Source organism: Mauremys reevesii, linkage group 1 (genome assembly GCF_016161935.1).
Source record: "Mauremys reevesii isolate NIE-2019 linkage group 1, ASM1616193v1, whole genome shotgun sequence".
NCBI classification, from domain to species: domain Eukaryota; kingdom Metazoa; phylum Chordata; order Testudines; family Geoemydidae; genus Mauremys; species Mauremys reevesii.
In genome coordinates, this window is record NC_052623.1 from 201700191 (window position 1) to 201717491 (window position 17301).

Consider the following 17301-nt stretch of genomic DNA (forward strand, 5'->3'; position numbering starts at 1 on the left):
GGTTTTTACGAGGAGTCAAATTGACCCCCTACTTTTGAAAGAGAAGTCCCGTTCATTGCAAATTGACTCAGCATGCAAGGTTATTAATGGGAATTATATTCCAGACTTGTGCTAGTTTGTGGTAGACAGTTTTCCAATATTTCACTGTCTCCCTTCCTCCTCATCTGCCTCCCAATTCCCCCACCCCTCCAAATATATCTGTTTGCATGAGGGAACAGTTGAGTAGAAGTATATGGGAAAACCTGTGTCAGTATTGCATGCATATATTGAGGGTTTTTTTGTTGTCCCCTCAATTTGTCTCCCATTTCTTGAGGAACTGTGGGAAAAGATTCTTTTATGTCCAGTTAGTCCTTGTGACTGTATGAGTCCATGCAGGTGTATTAACCTGTCTGCAGGGCAGCCTTAGAACAACGATTCTCTTGTCACACAGCTCGTAGTATTGCGGAAGCATCATGCATGGGTGGAAGTGGATACAACCTGGACTTAATGCTGGCCAGGAGGTAGCACAGTGTTGGGATTTCCTTTTAAACTTGCCCTCTTCCCCAGGCATAGATGAAGGCTGTGCAGTTTGAGTTGGAGCTTGTAAAGAACACTGATCAGATGGGAAGGTGCAGGATACAGGGCAGGAAAGGATAGGAACTTGAAGAGGTAGAAAATTAGAGATCTTAGAGAGCAATAAGAGACCTAGTCACCAAACAGGAATCCACATTAGCGGGCTTGTTTCCGTGAACATAGCAGATTACTCTCTCAGATAAGCTTCAAAGTGTTCATACAAACAATGAAAGTTCAGACCTCTAGATACATTGGTTTAAGCCTGTTTGGCTGTAGATACCACAAAATTACTTACATCCATCTTCTTCATTAAAGTTCTTTGCAACAAGGAGACATAGCCTCATGTCTTTTAAAAACAACTTGATATTCTGGAGAATGTAGCAAACTTCATGTGAAAACTTTCAGCCTGTGAATGGGTGATTTTGTTTCCTCGGTAATGATTTATTACGTTAGCTGTTTGTGTAGCACTTGAAAGACCGCTGCACTGGTAATTACTAACAATCCTGCCTTTGTGTTGTTTTTCCCAGATGTCACTGCAGTCTGTATTTTAGAAGGTTTTCAAAACCAGCAAAGCATGTTGTTAGCTGATAAAGTTCTTAAACTCCTTGGAAAAGAAAAGGCCAAAGAGAAATATAAGGTATGACTGTAATACAAATTTAAAGGTTCTGCTTCCATCTGATACGTTGCTTTGATTACAAAAGCACTGATGATGGTTCAGCTTCTTTGTCAATGATTATTAATTAGCTACTGTTTTAACCAACTAAAATTGAGATAAGCACTCTGTCATTCTGAGCTGTGGCTTCACTGATGCTGTTCTCCACTGAGCTCTGTCACAGCCTTTTATTAAAAAAACAAAACAACAACCTGTAAGAAATGGGGAATGGATGCTTTTTAACTTCTAGAATACATCGTTTTACATATTGTGGATTTGAGCAAAACAGTTTGGTGGTTTCATCTTAGACAGTAACCCATACAATTCAGCCTAATTTATTATTATGCACAGGCGACACTCCTGACTAGGGCTTTACTAGAATTAAGGTATAATGGGAACTACTTTAGGGGCTGTCAGTAAGTGTCACCAAAGGCTATTTCTCTGCTGCTGTTCTATCAACCAAATGTGCAGTTAAATGGCAGGCTATCAGTTTAATTATGGTGCTTGTCAAGTTAGGCAAGGCAGTCAACGGTAATTGGAAAGATGAAGAGTGGTTGTGATCAATTGTTCTGTTCTCGATGTAATAATGGACTTAAAATGTAAAAGGGCATTGGCAAGGTGTTTTGTACATGTTCTTGATTTTTATTTTATTTTTTTTTAAATAAACAAAGAAAGTTAGAAACTGAAATCTTTCCATACTGCCAGGGCAAAATAAGCAGAAGGAGATGGGTCAAGGAAGAGTTTTTGGTTTTAAAGCATAAAGAAATGATAGTTTGTTTAAAAACTGAGGAGCAGCAGCATGAGGGAAAGGGATGCAGTAGGAAGTAAGGCTTTATTATTACGGTTCTGGTCTCTGTGTCAGGAGATCTGGGATTGATTCTCAGCTCTGTCGCAGATTACCTGCATCACCTTGGGCTAGTCTGTCACTTATTCTTGGCTTCTCTTCCCCATCTGTAAATTGGGGGTGGTAATATCTCAGAAGGGTATTGTGAGTATCACTGTATTCATTATTATAGTAATGGTTGTGAGATGTTTGTATCTAAACTGTGATTGTAGAACCATGCCTGTAGCCAGGAGCAAGGGAGTCTGGGAGATGGGGTAGAGGGCCTAGGTAGAGGAGTGAAGACACATCTAAGTCAGATTGCATATTTTGTGGTGTGTTTCAGTGTTGAACACTGGATGAAAGACACACATCTACAATTTATTTTGGTTAAAGGTTCAGATTTTCCAAGAGTTTCTGTGACTGGGAAGCCAAGATATAATAAATAATGTGTAAGTGAATAATCTTGAACAAGGTTATCAGTCTTAGTTCAGAGCTGTTTGAAATGGACAAAACTATCTTGGAAGTTAATTAGGACTTGGGAAATTAAGGTGAGTGCATTTGAATTGTTATATCAGGAAGGAGTGAATTGTAACCCTTATGTATTACCCTCACTTTGAACAAGATACTATGTATTGACATACAAAGGAGCTCACCCCTGGTAATTGTCAGATCAAAGGTGAAATGAGCGATGTCTGAGCAGAGCGCTAGGCAGAGTGAGTATGTTCTCTAGCAAGAGAGAGCCTTCATCATAGGGATCAACAAACTTCTCTTGTGGGAGGGACAAGGAGGAAATGTATGTCTACCCAAATGTGTTAAGAGCAAGCAGGATTAAAGGGATTCCCCATTTCCTACCTTATGAGAAAATATCCTGTTTCTTCCTTCATTTAATCTTTGCTTTCATTTTCCCTTTTGATGGGGAAATGCATCTGCCTTTTTAAGGCAGAGTGTTATAGTATGTGAGTACTGATCCAGGCTTACAGGAAATTCTCAGTGCAAAATATATATTTTTTTCACTAGTAACCCATCCACATCTTCATTACCACCTGATCTCAGTATTTAAAACATGAACATTACATTTTCTGTCCCATTTCAGAACCGTGAACCTTTGATGCCCTCTCCACAGTTCATCAAATCTTACTTCAGCTCTTTCACAGATGACATTATCTCCCAACCTCTGCTTAAGGGTGAGAAATCTGATGAAGATAAGGACAAGGAGGGGGAGGCTTCAGAAGTTAAAGAAAAGTGAGTATGGGGATTGTTGGTAAAACTTGTTGCAGCCTCAGATACTCTGCACTGTTTTATTTTATACATTATATAATATAGTGTCAAGGTAGGAAATTTTAGAATTACTAGATAGGAACTTTTTAAAAGAAAAATAAAATTTTAATTAGATCTGAAATATTAGTTCCAGACTTAGAGTGGCGTTGACTCCACCCTAAATACTAGCTCTCTTAGCATTGTATTTCCATAGGGAACAGCAGTAATGGTGTGGGTAGCTGGCTCAGTGAGAAGGGACACTGAACATCAACAGTGCTGCAGTAAGGTTTGGTGGATGGGAGGAAGTGGATAGCTGCAACAATGCTGTTAGAGGAAGCGAGACTCTGGATTGAAGGAGTGTTTCCCTTCCTTCCTTTGGTGCTGTCTGTAATAATGCTGGGGGGAGGAGATGGGGAAGAGTGTGCTGTACAAACTAGCACCTTTCATAGCAGCAGCTTTGAACTAAAACAGTGGAGGCCGAAAAACCTAAAGTTTTTAACAAGTTAATAAACACCATCTGATATTGTACAGAATGGTAATATCTAAAATGTACCTAAATGAAATGCTTGTTTACCAAGAAAAACAAATGCTGGGTACTCATATTTTGTATATTGAATGTAATGAGGGGTGCTTGCTTACTTTACTGTTTTGCATTAGAGTTATTGTTGGATCACATCTTCACCCTCAATAAGGAAACTATTGCAAGTAGCATTATGAGCTTCCTAGAGCAAGTTGGGGGAAACGAGTTAATGGTCTTTTTAGTTCTGTGAAAATGTTTTGATTCAAAGGCACACAGTTGAGCAGACACCACTGTTTAAAGTATGATTTTTTCCACCAAATCCTCTTCAGAATATAAAAATTGATGTGTTAATTTAGCTGAGGTTATAAAAAATGTTAAAAAGCACTACTGTTAATATTTTATTTCCTGATCTATATCCCCTGCCTACTCTCCCAGGTTTCAGGCAGAGGTTATGATTGCCTGATGACGTAAGCAGAAGACTTCATAATAGCACTAGGGCCAAGCAGAGTCCTAGTGTAAGGACAGTTGTTCCTTGACCAAAAATCATCCCCTGCCAAACTTATCATTTCTAAAGAAGTGGATTTTGAGGGCTGGAGTGGATTCTGTTTCCCCCACTGATGTAACTTGTGCATTTTCCTCCAAACTAATTTGTTTACAATCGCCCTCATCCAGGAAACCTTTTAACTATGTTTGTAACTTTACTCATGGTGCCAATATCTCTAATTGTTAGAAGTGATAGTGTAGCAAACTTGCTATCTATTGTGATCAAGAAATCTGAATTCCTAGTGAAACATTCACATTTTTACGTATTTTAACTGTTCTACACTTAAATTTGCAGATCTGGATATTTAAAGGCAAAGCAGTATATGGAAGAAGAAAACTATGATAAAATCATCAGCGAGAGCACAAAAGAAATTGACGTTAAAGGCAAATATATGGCAGAAGCTTTGCTGCTGCGAGCCACTTTCTATCTGCTTATTGGCAATGCAAATGCTGCCAGACCTGATCTAGATCAGGTCATTAGTATGGAAGATGCTAATGTAAAGGTAAAAAATCTTAAGTCAGATTTTACTTTGCATGGATTCTACTGAAAAAGTGTGAACGCTTGCAAAACAGTTCAGTATTTTCAAATTCCCTGGCCATTTAATGGAAGATGTTTTAGCTTTTTTCTAGGGCTGTTGATTAATTGCAGTTAACTCATGCAATTAACTCCCAAAATTAATCACGATTAAAAAAAATAATCGTAATTAATCGCAGTTTTAATTGCACTGTTAAACAATATAATACCAATTGACATTTATTAAATATCTTTGGCTCTTTTCCTACATTTTAAAATATATTGATTTCAATTACAACAGAATATAAAGTGTACAATGTTCACTTTATATTATTTTTTATTACAAATATTGGCACTGTAAAAATAATAAAAGAAATAGTATTTTTCAATTCACCTCATAGAAATACTATAGCGCAACCTCTTTATTGTGAAAGTGCAACTAATAAATGTAGATTTTTTTTTTTATTATTTTTGCTATATAACTGCACTCAGAAACAAAATGGTTTAAAACTTTTGAGCCTACAAGTTGACTCAGTTCTACTTCTTTTTCAGCCAACTGCTAAGACAAACAAGTTTGTTTACATTTATGGGAGATAATGGTACATGCTTCTTATTTACAATGTCACCTGAAAGTGAGAACAGGCATTTGCATGGCACTTTTGTAGCCGGCACTGCAAGGTAATTACATGCCAGATATGCTAAACATTCATATGCTCCTTTATACTTCAGCCACTGTTCTAGAGGACATGCTTCCATGCCGATGACACTCATTTTAAAAATGTGTTAATTACATTTGTGACTGGACTCCTTGGGGGAGAGTTGTATGTCTCCTGCTCTGTGTTTTACCCACATTCTGCCATATATTTCATGTTATAGCAGTCTCAGATTATGACCCATCAAATGTTGTTCGTTTTAAGAACACTTTCACTGCAGATTTGACAAAACGCAAAAAAGGTACTAATGTGAGATTTCTAAAGATAGCTGCAATACTCGACCCAAGGTTTAAGAATCTGAAGTTCCTTCCAAAATCTGAGAGGGACGAGGTGTGGAGCATGCTTTCATAATTCTTAAAAGAGCAACACTCCCATGCGGAAACTACAGAATCCAAACCACTAAAAAGGAAAATCAGCCTTCTGCTGGTGGCATCTGACTCAGATGATGAAAATGAACATGCATTGGTCTGTACTGCTTTGGATAGTTATTGAGAAGAACCCATCATCAGTATGGACGCATGTCTCCTGGAACGGTGGTTGAAGCATGAAGGGACATATGAATTTTTAGCTCATCTGACACGTAAATACCTTGCAACGCCGGCTACAACAGTGTCATGCAAACACCTGTTCTCACTTTCATTGTAAACAATCTCCTCCACATGTAAAGAAACTTATTTGTCTGAGCAATTGGCTGAACAAGAAGTAGGACTGATTGGACTTGTAGGCTCTAAAATTTTACATTGTTTTGTTTTTGAATACAGTTATTTTTTGTGAATAATTATACACTTGTTAAGTTCAACTTTCATGATAAAGAGATTGCACTACAGTACTTTTGAGGTGAACTGAAAAATAATTGTTTTTTACAGTGCAAATATTCGTAATAAAAAATAAATACAAAACGAGAACTGTGCACTTTGTATTCTGTGTTGTAATTGAAATCAATACATTTGAAAATGTGGAAAACATCCAAAAATATTTAAATATATTATTGTTTAACAGCACGAGTCATCACTATTAATATTTTAAATTGTGCAATGAATTGTGATTTATTTTTTTTAATCGCTTGACAGCCCTACTTTTTTCACCACTTTGCCTAATTATTTGTAGTGTGCTTATTATCAATGGGTGGATATTTTCATTGCATTGTGATTGGCATCCTTAAAGGTATATCCACACCGCACGCTTTTTTCGGCAGCTTGTAGATTAATATTCAGGTAGCCTCCCAAGCACAAGTATAAACAGCAGTGTTCAAAGTGAGGTCTGACTTATGCAAGTAGAGTAAAGACACGGCTGAAGGGTGTGGGGATATACCAGACTACATACTCTTACACAGCTCTCCCTACTCACCCAAGCCAGGCCTCCCTGTCTGCACTGCTATTTTTAGCAGTGTATCATCCCGCTGCTGAATCCCTTCCCCACTGCAGGTAAAGACTCTGGCAGTGGAGAAAGGCTCTGCATGCTCCCCGTTGCTGGAGCCCTTCCCTATCGCAGTGAAAGGCTCTGGCAGTGGAGAGCTGCTGAAGCCTTTTCCCATTGCCTCCCCTTGGCCAGAACCTTTCACTGACGTGTAGCTACACACCACCGTATGGATGCAGCTTGCTTTTCACTGCAGCGTGTAGCTCCAGGTACACTGCTTGCCACTGCCAGTAGTGTGGAGTGAAGATGTTACCCGAGAAAGCTAAGTATCAGTTAGCTCTTCAGTAGTTTGGAAAGGTCTTTTTTGTCACGTGAGTACCATGTGTTAATACCACAGGTGTAACAACTTATGAAATGGTCATGCTGGGCTCTCTAACTAAAAGCAGATCATGGGATCATGTTCAGTGCCACATTTTATCTGTATTTGTGGTTATCTTAGTTTCTTTGTAAACTGTCGGAGACATTAAAATATAAATACAGAAAAATAATTCACATGATTATTAAATCACCTCCTAATTGTCGACCCGTTTACATCTGAGAAGAAAAAAAGTGACCTTAGAATAGGAAGCTCAGATTGGTAAATTCCTAATATCCTATGCAGAATGACTAAGGGACAGAATCTCCATTTAGAAAATAAAGAAGAAACAAGAAGGGTTTGCCTGGGCTGAATGATGAAAATTAGAGAACAGATAGGATTTGAAGTCAGTAAGGTAAGGTACTTGTTAGGTGTGAACAACTTAATTCATAAGTAAGACAGTAGCTCAGTTGGTTTTTGCACACTAAACTGCTATGAAAATGGCTGCTGATTTTGGTAGATATGTCCCTTACACTTACAAGACATATATCAAAAAGAAGTAAATTAAGTCAAGGAGGAAGCATGAGTTGACTTGGTATGAAATGACCCTTGCACGTAATTGTATTAATGCTTTTAAACTTATGTAGCACAATTTACTACTGCTTAGAATGAATGAAAAACAAATTTCTGTTTTATCATGGGAGTGACCAATTAAATGAAAAGTTGTCCGTTAACATTATTGTAACTAAAAATCTTAAGACCAGCATCTGATATTTAAAAATAAAAATGTTTGAACTTTTTTATAGCTCCGTGCTAATGCCCTGATCAAACGAGGTAGTATGTATATGCAGCAGCAACAGCCTATGCTGTCCACTCAAGATTTTAACATGGCTGCTGATATTGATCCTCAGAATGCAGATGTTTACCACCACAGAGGACAGGTAAGAGGTGTATTGCAGAGTTTTACCTAATTTTTTAAGTTTAAATATTTGATTAGCTTGAACTAAAGGAAAAATACAGAACAAAGATTAATAAATTGTTATACACACTTGATATAGTGCATGGCAAAAACTGTGAATTCTGACAATAATAAGCTTACACCATAACATTAAATCCACTAGAAATAGAAGGGAGTTAGTGCATACATATATGGTAATAGTTAAATACATAGGCAAAACTCACTAAGACTAAATGGTTCTGTTCACGAGTTAGATCGCATTTTTTTTTGTTTAATACAGAATGTGGATCTGAATTGTTGAAATAATTTAGCATTGCTTACCTTGATCATGCTAAACGAGAAACCCAGCTCTTTATTACTTATGAGAGGAATGAAACTTCTGCGCAACGTAACTTAGGAAACATAAAATAAATGCCTGGGGTGAATGAAAAGGAAGAATTTGAACTTGGTTAATTTTGTGTTTAGAAGATATTTTAAAACACAAGTTTAGAGAACTAAGATTATATTGTTAACCTCCAGATAATCCATTAGTATCAAATGAAGTGAAGTCAAGTGGCTTTGGAAAACAATGCAGAGAGCAACATGAAAACCCACAAAATCTGTGCCAAAGGATTAATGCAGATAACCAGCATCAGAAATAAGAAAAAGGAGGTGCAGACCTATAGGCTGCATGCTTATATTTGAACAGTTTTGAATGAAGCCAAAGTTCAATTCTTTGACAGCTGTTTGGTACATTCAGTGCCAGGGACTTTCCTGAAGATCATGTAGGGTTTACGCTACAATTGTAAGACTGAACAAACAACCTCTTCATATCACTAACTAGTACAACATAGAAATCCTGTTTAAGCATATAAAACACAGACTAAACACAGAATTAGGATTTATTCTCTCTCTCTAGCTGAAAATCCTTCTTGACCAAGTTGAAGAGGCTGTGGAAGACTTTGATGAATGTATTCGATTACGACCAGATTCTGCCTTGGCACAAGCACAGAAATGTTTTGCATTGGTAAGTGCTGTCCTATAATTTTTGTGTCTGTGTTTTTGCAGTTTTCACTGAACTTGTCCAGGTTTATTTTGATGTTTTGGTTTCCTATTTTCATTTTAAATGAATTGAAATATCATGCATCAATATATCTTGCAATCCTTTGACATCAAATTCAAGAATTAATACAGAAAACTTTTTAGTCAGCCTGGGAGTATTTGTTCATTTGGCCAATTCTTACCAATTTTTCTGTATTTGGGCAAGTACCTCATATCTTATCATATCAATATTTTTAAAAGTAACCATTTATTAACATCCCGTAATAAAGCAATAAAATTTTTTTCTCATTAATCACATCAAATATAGCTGTTCTTTACTAATGCAACTGGAAAAAACAAGACAGTCTTCTAGAAGGGGAAAGTATCTATTTCAAGCAAGTGGATATTCCACTCATATTAGAGACTTTGCAGGGGAGAGCTAGCATAATGGGAGTAGGAAGGGATCCAAACCTTCTGGAGGGAGGGAGGCTGCTGGTGACTACCATGCCTCCCCATCTTATGCAAGGTCCATGCCACTGGATGGTTGGAAGTGTGGCCAACTCCTACAGATGCCGACTTAGCCGAATGCAGGCATGCGTACCACTTTGTGTAATTTGTTTGTAATTATATTGGATTTAATTTAACACTCTCTCTCTTTCTCTCAGGAGGCTGATTTCCTGTCCTGGCTACTTATTTTGTTTTCTTATGTTTTTACTCTGTTCTTTAATAGTATCGCCAAGCCTATACTGGAAATAATCCGTTACAAGTTCAGGCAGCCATGAAAGGCTTTGAGGATGTCATTAAAATATTTCCAAGGTGTGCTGAAGGTTATGCGCTCTATGCTCAGGTCTGTCATAAACTAATTCTGTTTTACTCATATAAAAATAACGTGCACTAAGCAAATAGAATTTGGCACAGTTGTGTTAAGTACACTTGTTTATGTGGTTTCCATTGTAAGAAAGTATGACTGGAATGAATAGTCAGTCAGTTGGCTTTAAGTTATCTGAATGCATTCACTGGTACTCTGACTTCAGATGGGTAATGCAGGTGGGGACCAGAATAGAGTTCCTATTATGTCTGTGTGTTTTCAGCAGCAGAAGTTACTGAAGACAAGAATTCTTAAGGGCGTGGTATAGCTCACAACCTCAGACTTGTGCTCACTGGTTTATTGTTCCTCACTCGCAGTATAATTAGAACAGGTCATTGTGGACCTGCCATTACGCACATTGTGATCACTAATCTGTGCAGCTAAAGCTCTACGGCAAGGGTCAGCAACGTTTCAGAAGTGATCTGCCGAGTCTTCATTTATTCACTCTAATTTAAGGTTTCGCGTGCCAGTAATACATTTTAACGTTTTTAGAAGGTCTCTTTCTGTAAGTCTATAATATATAACGAAACTATTGTTGTATGTAAAGTAAATAAAGTTTTTTTAAATGTTTAAGAAGCTTAATTTAAAATTAAATTAAAATGCAGAGCCCCCCGGACAGGTGGCCAGGACCCAGGCAGTGTGAGTACCACTGAAAATCAGCTCACGTGCCGCCTTCGGCACGCGTGCCATAGGTTGCCTACCCCTGCTCTATGGCATGTTTCTGAAAGGGTTGATGAACCAAAAGACCAACAATAGTGATTTTTTTGCAAATTAACAATGGTGATTAACTTGTGCATGTGCCTGCCCATATCTGTAATGAGACATCCAAGTTGGGAGGGAATGGCACCGACACAGTTTTAAGTAGTTCTAGATTCGCTCAGTGTGTTGGTTGTTCATTTTTTTAAAAGTATCTCTTCTCGTGCAGGCATTAACAGATCAGCAGCAATTTGGTAAGGCAGATGAAATGTACGATAAGTGTATTGACCTTGAGCCAGACAATGCTACTACGTATGTTCATAAAGGGTATGTATTATTGAGTTACTATTGTCTCTGTTACCATTAAGGGACTGTCTGCATTTCTGAATAAGTCACTGTTTTAAGGCCTCATCACCTGATTACGTATATTTGCCTTAAAAGTTCAACCCAAGACTAATTGCTCTTCCCCTGAAAATACTTGAGTAATTTCAAAGTTGGAAAAATAGCATTATAATTTTTGTTTTTTTCAACTAAAATGTAAATTGAACTGAAATTTCAGTATGTTTTCCATTAACATGCATTCCGAAAGGCACATCTAATTGATATCAGTGTAAGAATGTTAGTTTACAAATCTTAAAACTTCTTTACGCAGTCAATAACCATTCTAAATTGGAGCTTTATGCTCCAAATCTTCATGTGGACAAAAACAATTTGTGGTTGATCCTCCTAATGGAAAGAGTTATGTACACATGAAGAGGAGATAATTTCTCTTTGTTGTCCTTAAACTGCTGACAGTCTGTTATTTAAATGACTTAAGTGTCTTCATTTCATATATGAAGTGAAAATCTTTGCCCACTCTGCAAAAGGAACTATGTTTTTTATATGGGATTTCACTTTCCCTACGATAGGACTATGTATGGAATATATAGAAATAAGTCTGGTCTGTAACTGTTGCATCTTTTTGCAGTTTACTTCAACTTCAGTGGAAGCAGGATCTAGACAAAGGCTTGGAGCTCATAAGCAAGGCCATTGAAATCGATAACAAATGTGATTTTGCATATGAAACTATGGGAACGATTGAAGTGCAAAGGTAACTTTTTTAAATATAACGCTTTCATTTGCAGAGACTAAAGCTGTCAAGTTACCTTTGGAATTATAGAAATCCAGTAGGTTTCTCTACCACTCTTGAAAACTTCTTTGTATTGGAGAGTAGCTCCGAACAATGGGAAGCCGTGGGGCAGGACCCAAGAGTCCTGACTTGCCTAGTGTAACGTTTGGGGAAAATCCTCCCTTCTCCCTGGCATTTCACCATCTAGTGGCCCCATAAACTCCCCCAGTTCACCAGGAGTTTGTGCTAATGAGATAAGAATAGTGTCTGGAGTAACCCCTTTTCTGTAATTGGCATAGTGCAGGTTTCACACATTGCATTCAAGGAATTGCTTTCCAGTCATGATTCAGCCTTTAACACTTACATGTCGAGTGTGGGAGGAGCAAGTTAAATACAAGGGCCATATTTTATACAATTTTTGGTGGGCAGCTAGATCAGCTGAAGTTCAGGTGATAGGATTTTGTCAATTAGGGTGTAGTAATGTGGTGAAAGTTGTTTCTTAAAAATAACCTCTGTACACCCCTTGGTATGACCTTCAAAAAAAATCCACACCCAAGCCTGTGAAAAGCAAAAAAGACTGCTCTGATTAGTGAACTAAATACCCATCTACATGTCCCTTCTTGCTCTTTAAACTCATTTCACATCCATGACTAATAGGCATTCCCTGTGTTTCTGTTAAACCATAGTTCTGCAAGTAATATCTCTTGATGGCAGAGGACTCCTTAATCCATGCCCTTTTCCCCAAGAAGTTTGAGCAGACTAGGCTCCAGACACCCTGGCCCCGACTAACTCTTCTTAGAGGTTGAGGGTTGTTTCACCTCTCTGGGACTATTGGCATGAAATTCCAAAATAGTCTAACTAAAAACTGAGCAATCAGATTGAAACCACTTGCAGAATATCTAGTCATAAACTTGGCAGCTAAGCCAGATACTCACGGCTTTGGTTGAGTTTCAGTGAAGAGTCCTTGTCTCCCCTCTGACCAAGCCTATCAGTCTCATCTTCTGCCCTCCCTTTTAAGCTGTGTCTAAGAATCAGTGTGTTTTAGTAGTAAGGGTGCTGTATTGAGAGTCAGGAGATCTGTGTTCTAGTCCCAGCTGATCTACTGGCTGCTGGGTGACACTGGCAAGTCACACTGGCTGGCTGTGCCTCGGTTTCCCCATCTGTAAAATGGGGATAATGATACTGACCTCCTTTGTGGTATTTTGAGATCTACTGATAGAAAGTGCTCTATAACAACTAGTATTACAACTGTGAAAATTCATTATGCTGGAAAAATGTGAACCAGTTTTGCTCTTAGAATGGATATAGATAGTTAGCTGGCAACTGGTTAAGACCTCTTGCAATATTTTACCTATTATCCCTTCCTCCAGCTATTTGAGTTTGTATCCCCTTTGCAATTCTTCCAAGTTCACAAACTGACTTGGTAAAGATAAAAGAATAGCATGTTGGCGTAAGTGTTTTGGGCAGTGTAGATTCTGACAAAGTCCATGATGTACCTGGCATCAAAAAAGCAGACAGTTGTATTTTTTTTGCAGGGAATAATTTGCAAGCAGTTTTGTTCAGAATAATTAATCTGCATTACTTCAGCTGCCATCTTGATTAGAAGGCCGCTACTAGGCTACTTCATTACAAGTTCAATACATTTGCTTTTATGGGCGACAGAGCCCATTTCCTCAAGAACACGGATTGAAAACTTCTCCCTGGCATCCCCATGTTGCCTGTGTAATCCCTAAACTTCCCCCTTTTTGGCATGTCATAGAGTCCACTGAAAGCTGTTCCTCTAGATGATGTAGTTGAGTAATAACAAAGCTAATTAAATCTGTGCTCTCTTGCATCAGTCATGGAAAGTTCTTGTCTGAAAACTTCAAAATGTGATCTGTAAGACAAGTGTTTCCCTCCCCTGTGTTGCCTTTGGTTACCAAACTTGCTGCTGCGTTTCACTGGTGCAATACCTATGGGTTGGTAAACTCCCTGGGAATAAAGGTTCTATAGAAATGTAAAATGTTACTTAGTGTCTTAATTTGATGATGATCTGGTTTATTTCAGAGGCAATCTGGATAAAGCCATTGAAATGTTCAACAAAGCTATTAACCTGGCCAAATCTGAAATGGAGATGGCCCACCTCTACTCACTCTGTGATGCTGCTTATGCCCAGACAGAAGTTGCAAAGAAATATGGACTGAAACCGCCAACATTGTAAAGAAACAAGGAGGGGGGAGGGAGAGAATGACCTTTTAAAGTAAAGTTGCCCACTTCAACCTAGCCTTGAAGACACTGTTGCAAACGATGTTGAATGGTGGAACTTAGTTTTTTCCCGTTCGTGGTGTTGTCATTTGTTACATCTATTAAATGTTTAGGTGTTGTGGGAGTGGCTGTTGAAGGAAGTATGCTGTGCTGTGACTTGTTCCCTATGCAGGAAACCTTACCAGCTGTTAAGGGAAATAAAACAAAGTTGCAAGGGAACAAAGTATATTTTGGCCATGCAAATAAAAACTTTAATTTTTGGGTGTTGATGATGTGAACGATTTTTGCTTTATCAAAATAGAATTTTACAGCATGTTTTCCTGTTGATTTTATAGCTAATAGTGCTGTAAAATAGGTTTCTTTTATATGCAATTAATTTCTATGGGTTGAATTTAGTTTTGCAAAAACAAAACTTAATTTACTAAACTATTTAATTGTAGGGATTTTTTAAAAGCCAATAGATGTGAAGACAAACCCTGTACATACATCCAAGCCTGCACAATCATCTTCCCTTACAACCTCTTCCACCCTCTGCATAACTACTTAGAGAAATGGTCCCGTGGGAGCTATTAAGAGGTTACTTTGGTAGTCATTTCCCTCTCCCCAAAAAGCACTTGTGTACTATATTTGAGAGCTATTTAAAAAAGCTTTCATTATGCTGAAAAGGAAAATGCCCTTTCCTTCTACAGCTGTCCTCACTCTAATGCCAGGAGAAATTGTTAAAAAGCGTCCCAGTGCTTCTGAGAATTTTTCAAGAAACTGAATGTTCTGCTGAGACTGGAACTGCCAAGGTACAGTCGTGTCTGAGTTCAAACTTGGGACAGTTCAGAGTTTTGGCCTAGATGTAACAGATAATACGGTGTTTACATTTCAACTCAAGAAAATGCATAGATCCTTGTTCTAGCCAAGTGTTTGTAAATTCCCACGAGAGGATTGGATGAGAAAATGAACAAAGCTGTCTGAACTACCCAGTAATGGATTTGGAATCTTAATTTTCTTGTTACTTTGCTAAAACTACAAATGTTCTGTACAAATAACACAATTGTTCAGTGAACAGCACGTTCCTTCTGAATGACTTTTTCTTAGAACACTAGTATAAATGAAGACTTCCTATGGCTAGGAACTGTGAAGGGGACTGTAGATGCTGCTCATTACTCTTTGGAACCAAAGTCAGTCCATGATTGCCTCCCACTAGCTTCATGGGAGGTAGGGAGCTCTTCATATCTTGCAGATGTTTATCTTGCATATCATCAAATTTCATACCCTTAATTTTGGGTCTTATCTCCACCCCAAAACTATATGCAAATCTATGGTGACTTTCTAATCTGTGTCACTTAAAGGAATGAGCTAAGCTGTATTTTTTTTTACCTCAGCCTCCCTGTCTTTCCCCTTCCCTCCCAGCAATTGCTCTGAATAATGGGGTGGAGGAGGACCTGGAGCCATACTGGCTTAATCCTTCCATTTACACGATTCAGGAACCAGTTGCTTCTGAACCAGTGGTATGGGTGTGGAATGAAAGATGATTGAAGACACAAACAGTCTCAAAGGACGCTGCATTAAAGAAGAGCACAGGGCTGCTTATGAAATTTTCAATCTGTTTTTCTATTAATCGAAAACAAAAACATGCCAAATCCTCAGAAACTAGTCATAAGCTTGACTGTATCCTGTTCTCCAGCAGGGTTTTTATTTGCATGGCCTTATCTACAACGGACAGTTATTTTTCCTCCTCCTCTTCCTCCAAAAGATTAAGGGGAAAAAGCATGTGCTGCCTAATACTAGCATTCCACATCACGGACTGTTGCCTGCTCGTCAGATAGTTGAAACTGCACTGAAAGATGCATTTGTCTGTAATTTTTTTTTGTAAATGACTTATCACCTGTAAAGTCACCAAATAAATATTACATTCAGATCTCTCTCTTTTACATAATAAGGCCAGGTTTTGGTGGAAAATTACTTACCTGCTAAGTGGAAGTTGTACCAATCTAGAATTGTTTTGTGTAAACAAGGTTTCTGTGAATCTAGGAGGAACTGATTCTAACTAATGAATATTCAAAACTCCCTTTTGTCTTCTCCAAAAAAGAGTGGGATGAACAAACAACCCAAGCTGTGACTCCTGCCATTCGCTCAGGCACAGTGTTCAGAACTTAACATGAAGAAAGGCCATCCAATCTGTAATGAGGAAACTGAGCACTCTGCATTCCACTTACCTGTATGCAGTTTCTGCTCAGAATCCCAGTAATAGCATGCTGTAGGCATGACCACTAAGGATTGCCTTCAAGCCAGGAATGTAAACCAGCTTTTAAAAATTCCTGTTTTCCATAGTTTATTTAAAAACATAATCTAGGGAAAGTGAGCCACTGATACTGCAGACTTGGTGCACCAGGCACTGTGAGAAGCAGCTTCCCCACATGTTTCTGCCACGTAGCTTAATCCTGATCTTGTAAAATCCCTGCTATTCTAGTTCTTGCACAAAGAGTCTTAGAGAGGCATGCCAAATAGTTCACAAGGTGCATAAATGGAGATTAGGAAGAGATCATGCTTCATTTGGGACTTAAATCAGCAGGATTTGAACCCAGATTCCAAAGATGAAAAATGAAGGCAGGCTTCCAAAACTAAATTGTAACTGGTATCAGAGGGGTAGCCGTGTTAGTCTGGTTCTGTAGAAGCAGCAAAGAATCCTGTGGCACCTTATAGACTAACAGACGTATTGGAGCATGAGCGTTCGTGGGTGAATACTCACTTCTTCAGATGCAAGTCGAAGAAGTGGGTATTCACCCACGAAAGCTCATGCTGCAAAACGTCTGTTAGTCTATAAGGTGCCACAGGATTCTTTGCTGCTTCTAAATTGTAACTATTCAACAACTGGTCTATATAGTCTATTGGACTGGGGAGTGAGAGCAGCTGAATCAGTAGGGATAGCTCGGCCCAAACCTCCCAACAGCGCTCATACCAGCTTTCCTGCCTTCTGTCTAAATGCAAGATATTGCCCTCTTTTCTGTCATTCCTAAAACTACTTTTTCCTGGCAGCTGAACTCTGGGGAATATGCTGATACTGGTGCAGTGCTGGTGATATTCTATATTTATAGAATTCTGATGCATATGTATATAATACAGCACCTTAA

At 38.3% G+C, this 17301-nt stretch overlaps 1 protein-coding gene across 5 annotated transcripts in view; it reads left to right on the forward strand.

The window, feature by feature from the left end:
- Positions 1–14446, forward strand: part of TOMM70 (translocase of outer mitochondrial membrane 70) — a 71684-nt gene extending 57238 nt beyond the window's left edge. For all 5 annotated transcript variants that reach the window (XM_039530812.1, XM_039530809.1, XM_039530819.1 and 2 more), the window contains 9 exons: positions 1080–1189; positions 3121–3269; positions 4643–4850; positions 8092–8226; positions 9142–9249; positions 9994–10110; positions 11057–11154; positions 11795–11917; positions 13982–14446. In XM_039530812.1, the coding sequence (XP_039386746.1) occupies positions 1080–1189; positions 3121–3269; positions 4643–4850; positions 8092–8226; positions 9142–9249; positions 9994–10110; positions 11057–11154; positions 11795–11917; positions 13982–14135 (1202 nt within the window). In that variant the 3' untranslated portion in view covers positions 14136–14446. The remainder of the gene's footprint in view (positions 1–1079; positions 1190–3120; positions 3270–4642; positions 4851–8091; positions 8227–9141; positions 9250–9993; positions 10111–11056; positions 11155–11794; positions 11918–13981) is intronic.
- Positions 14447–17301: the final 2855 nt, after the last annotated feature.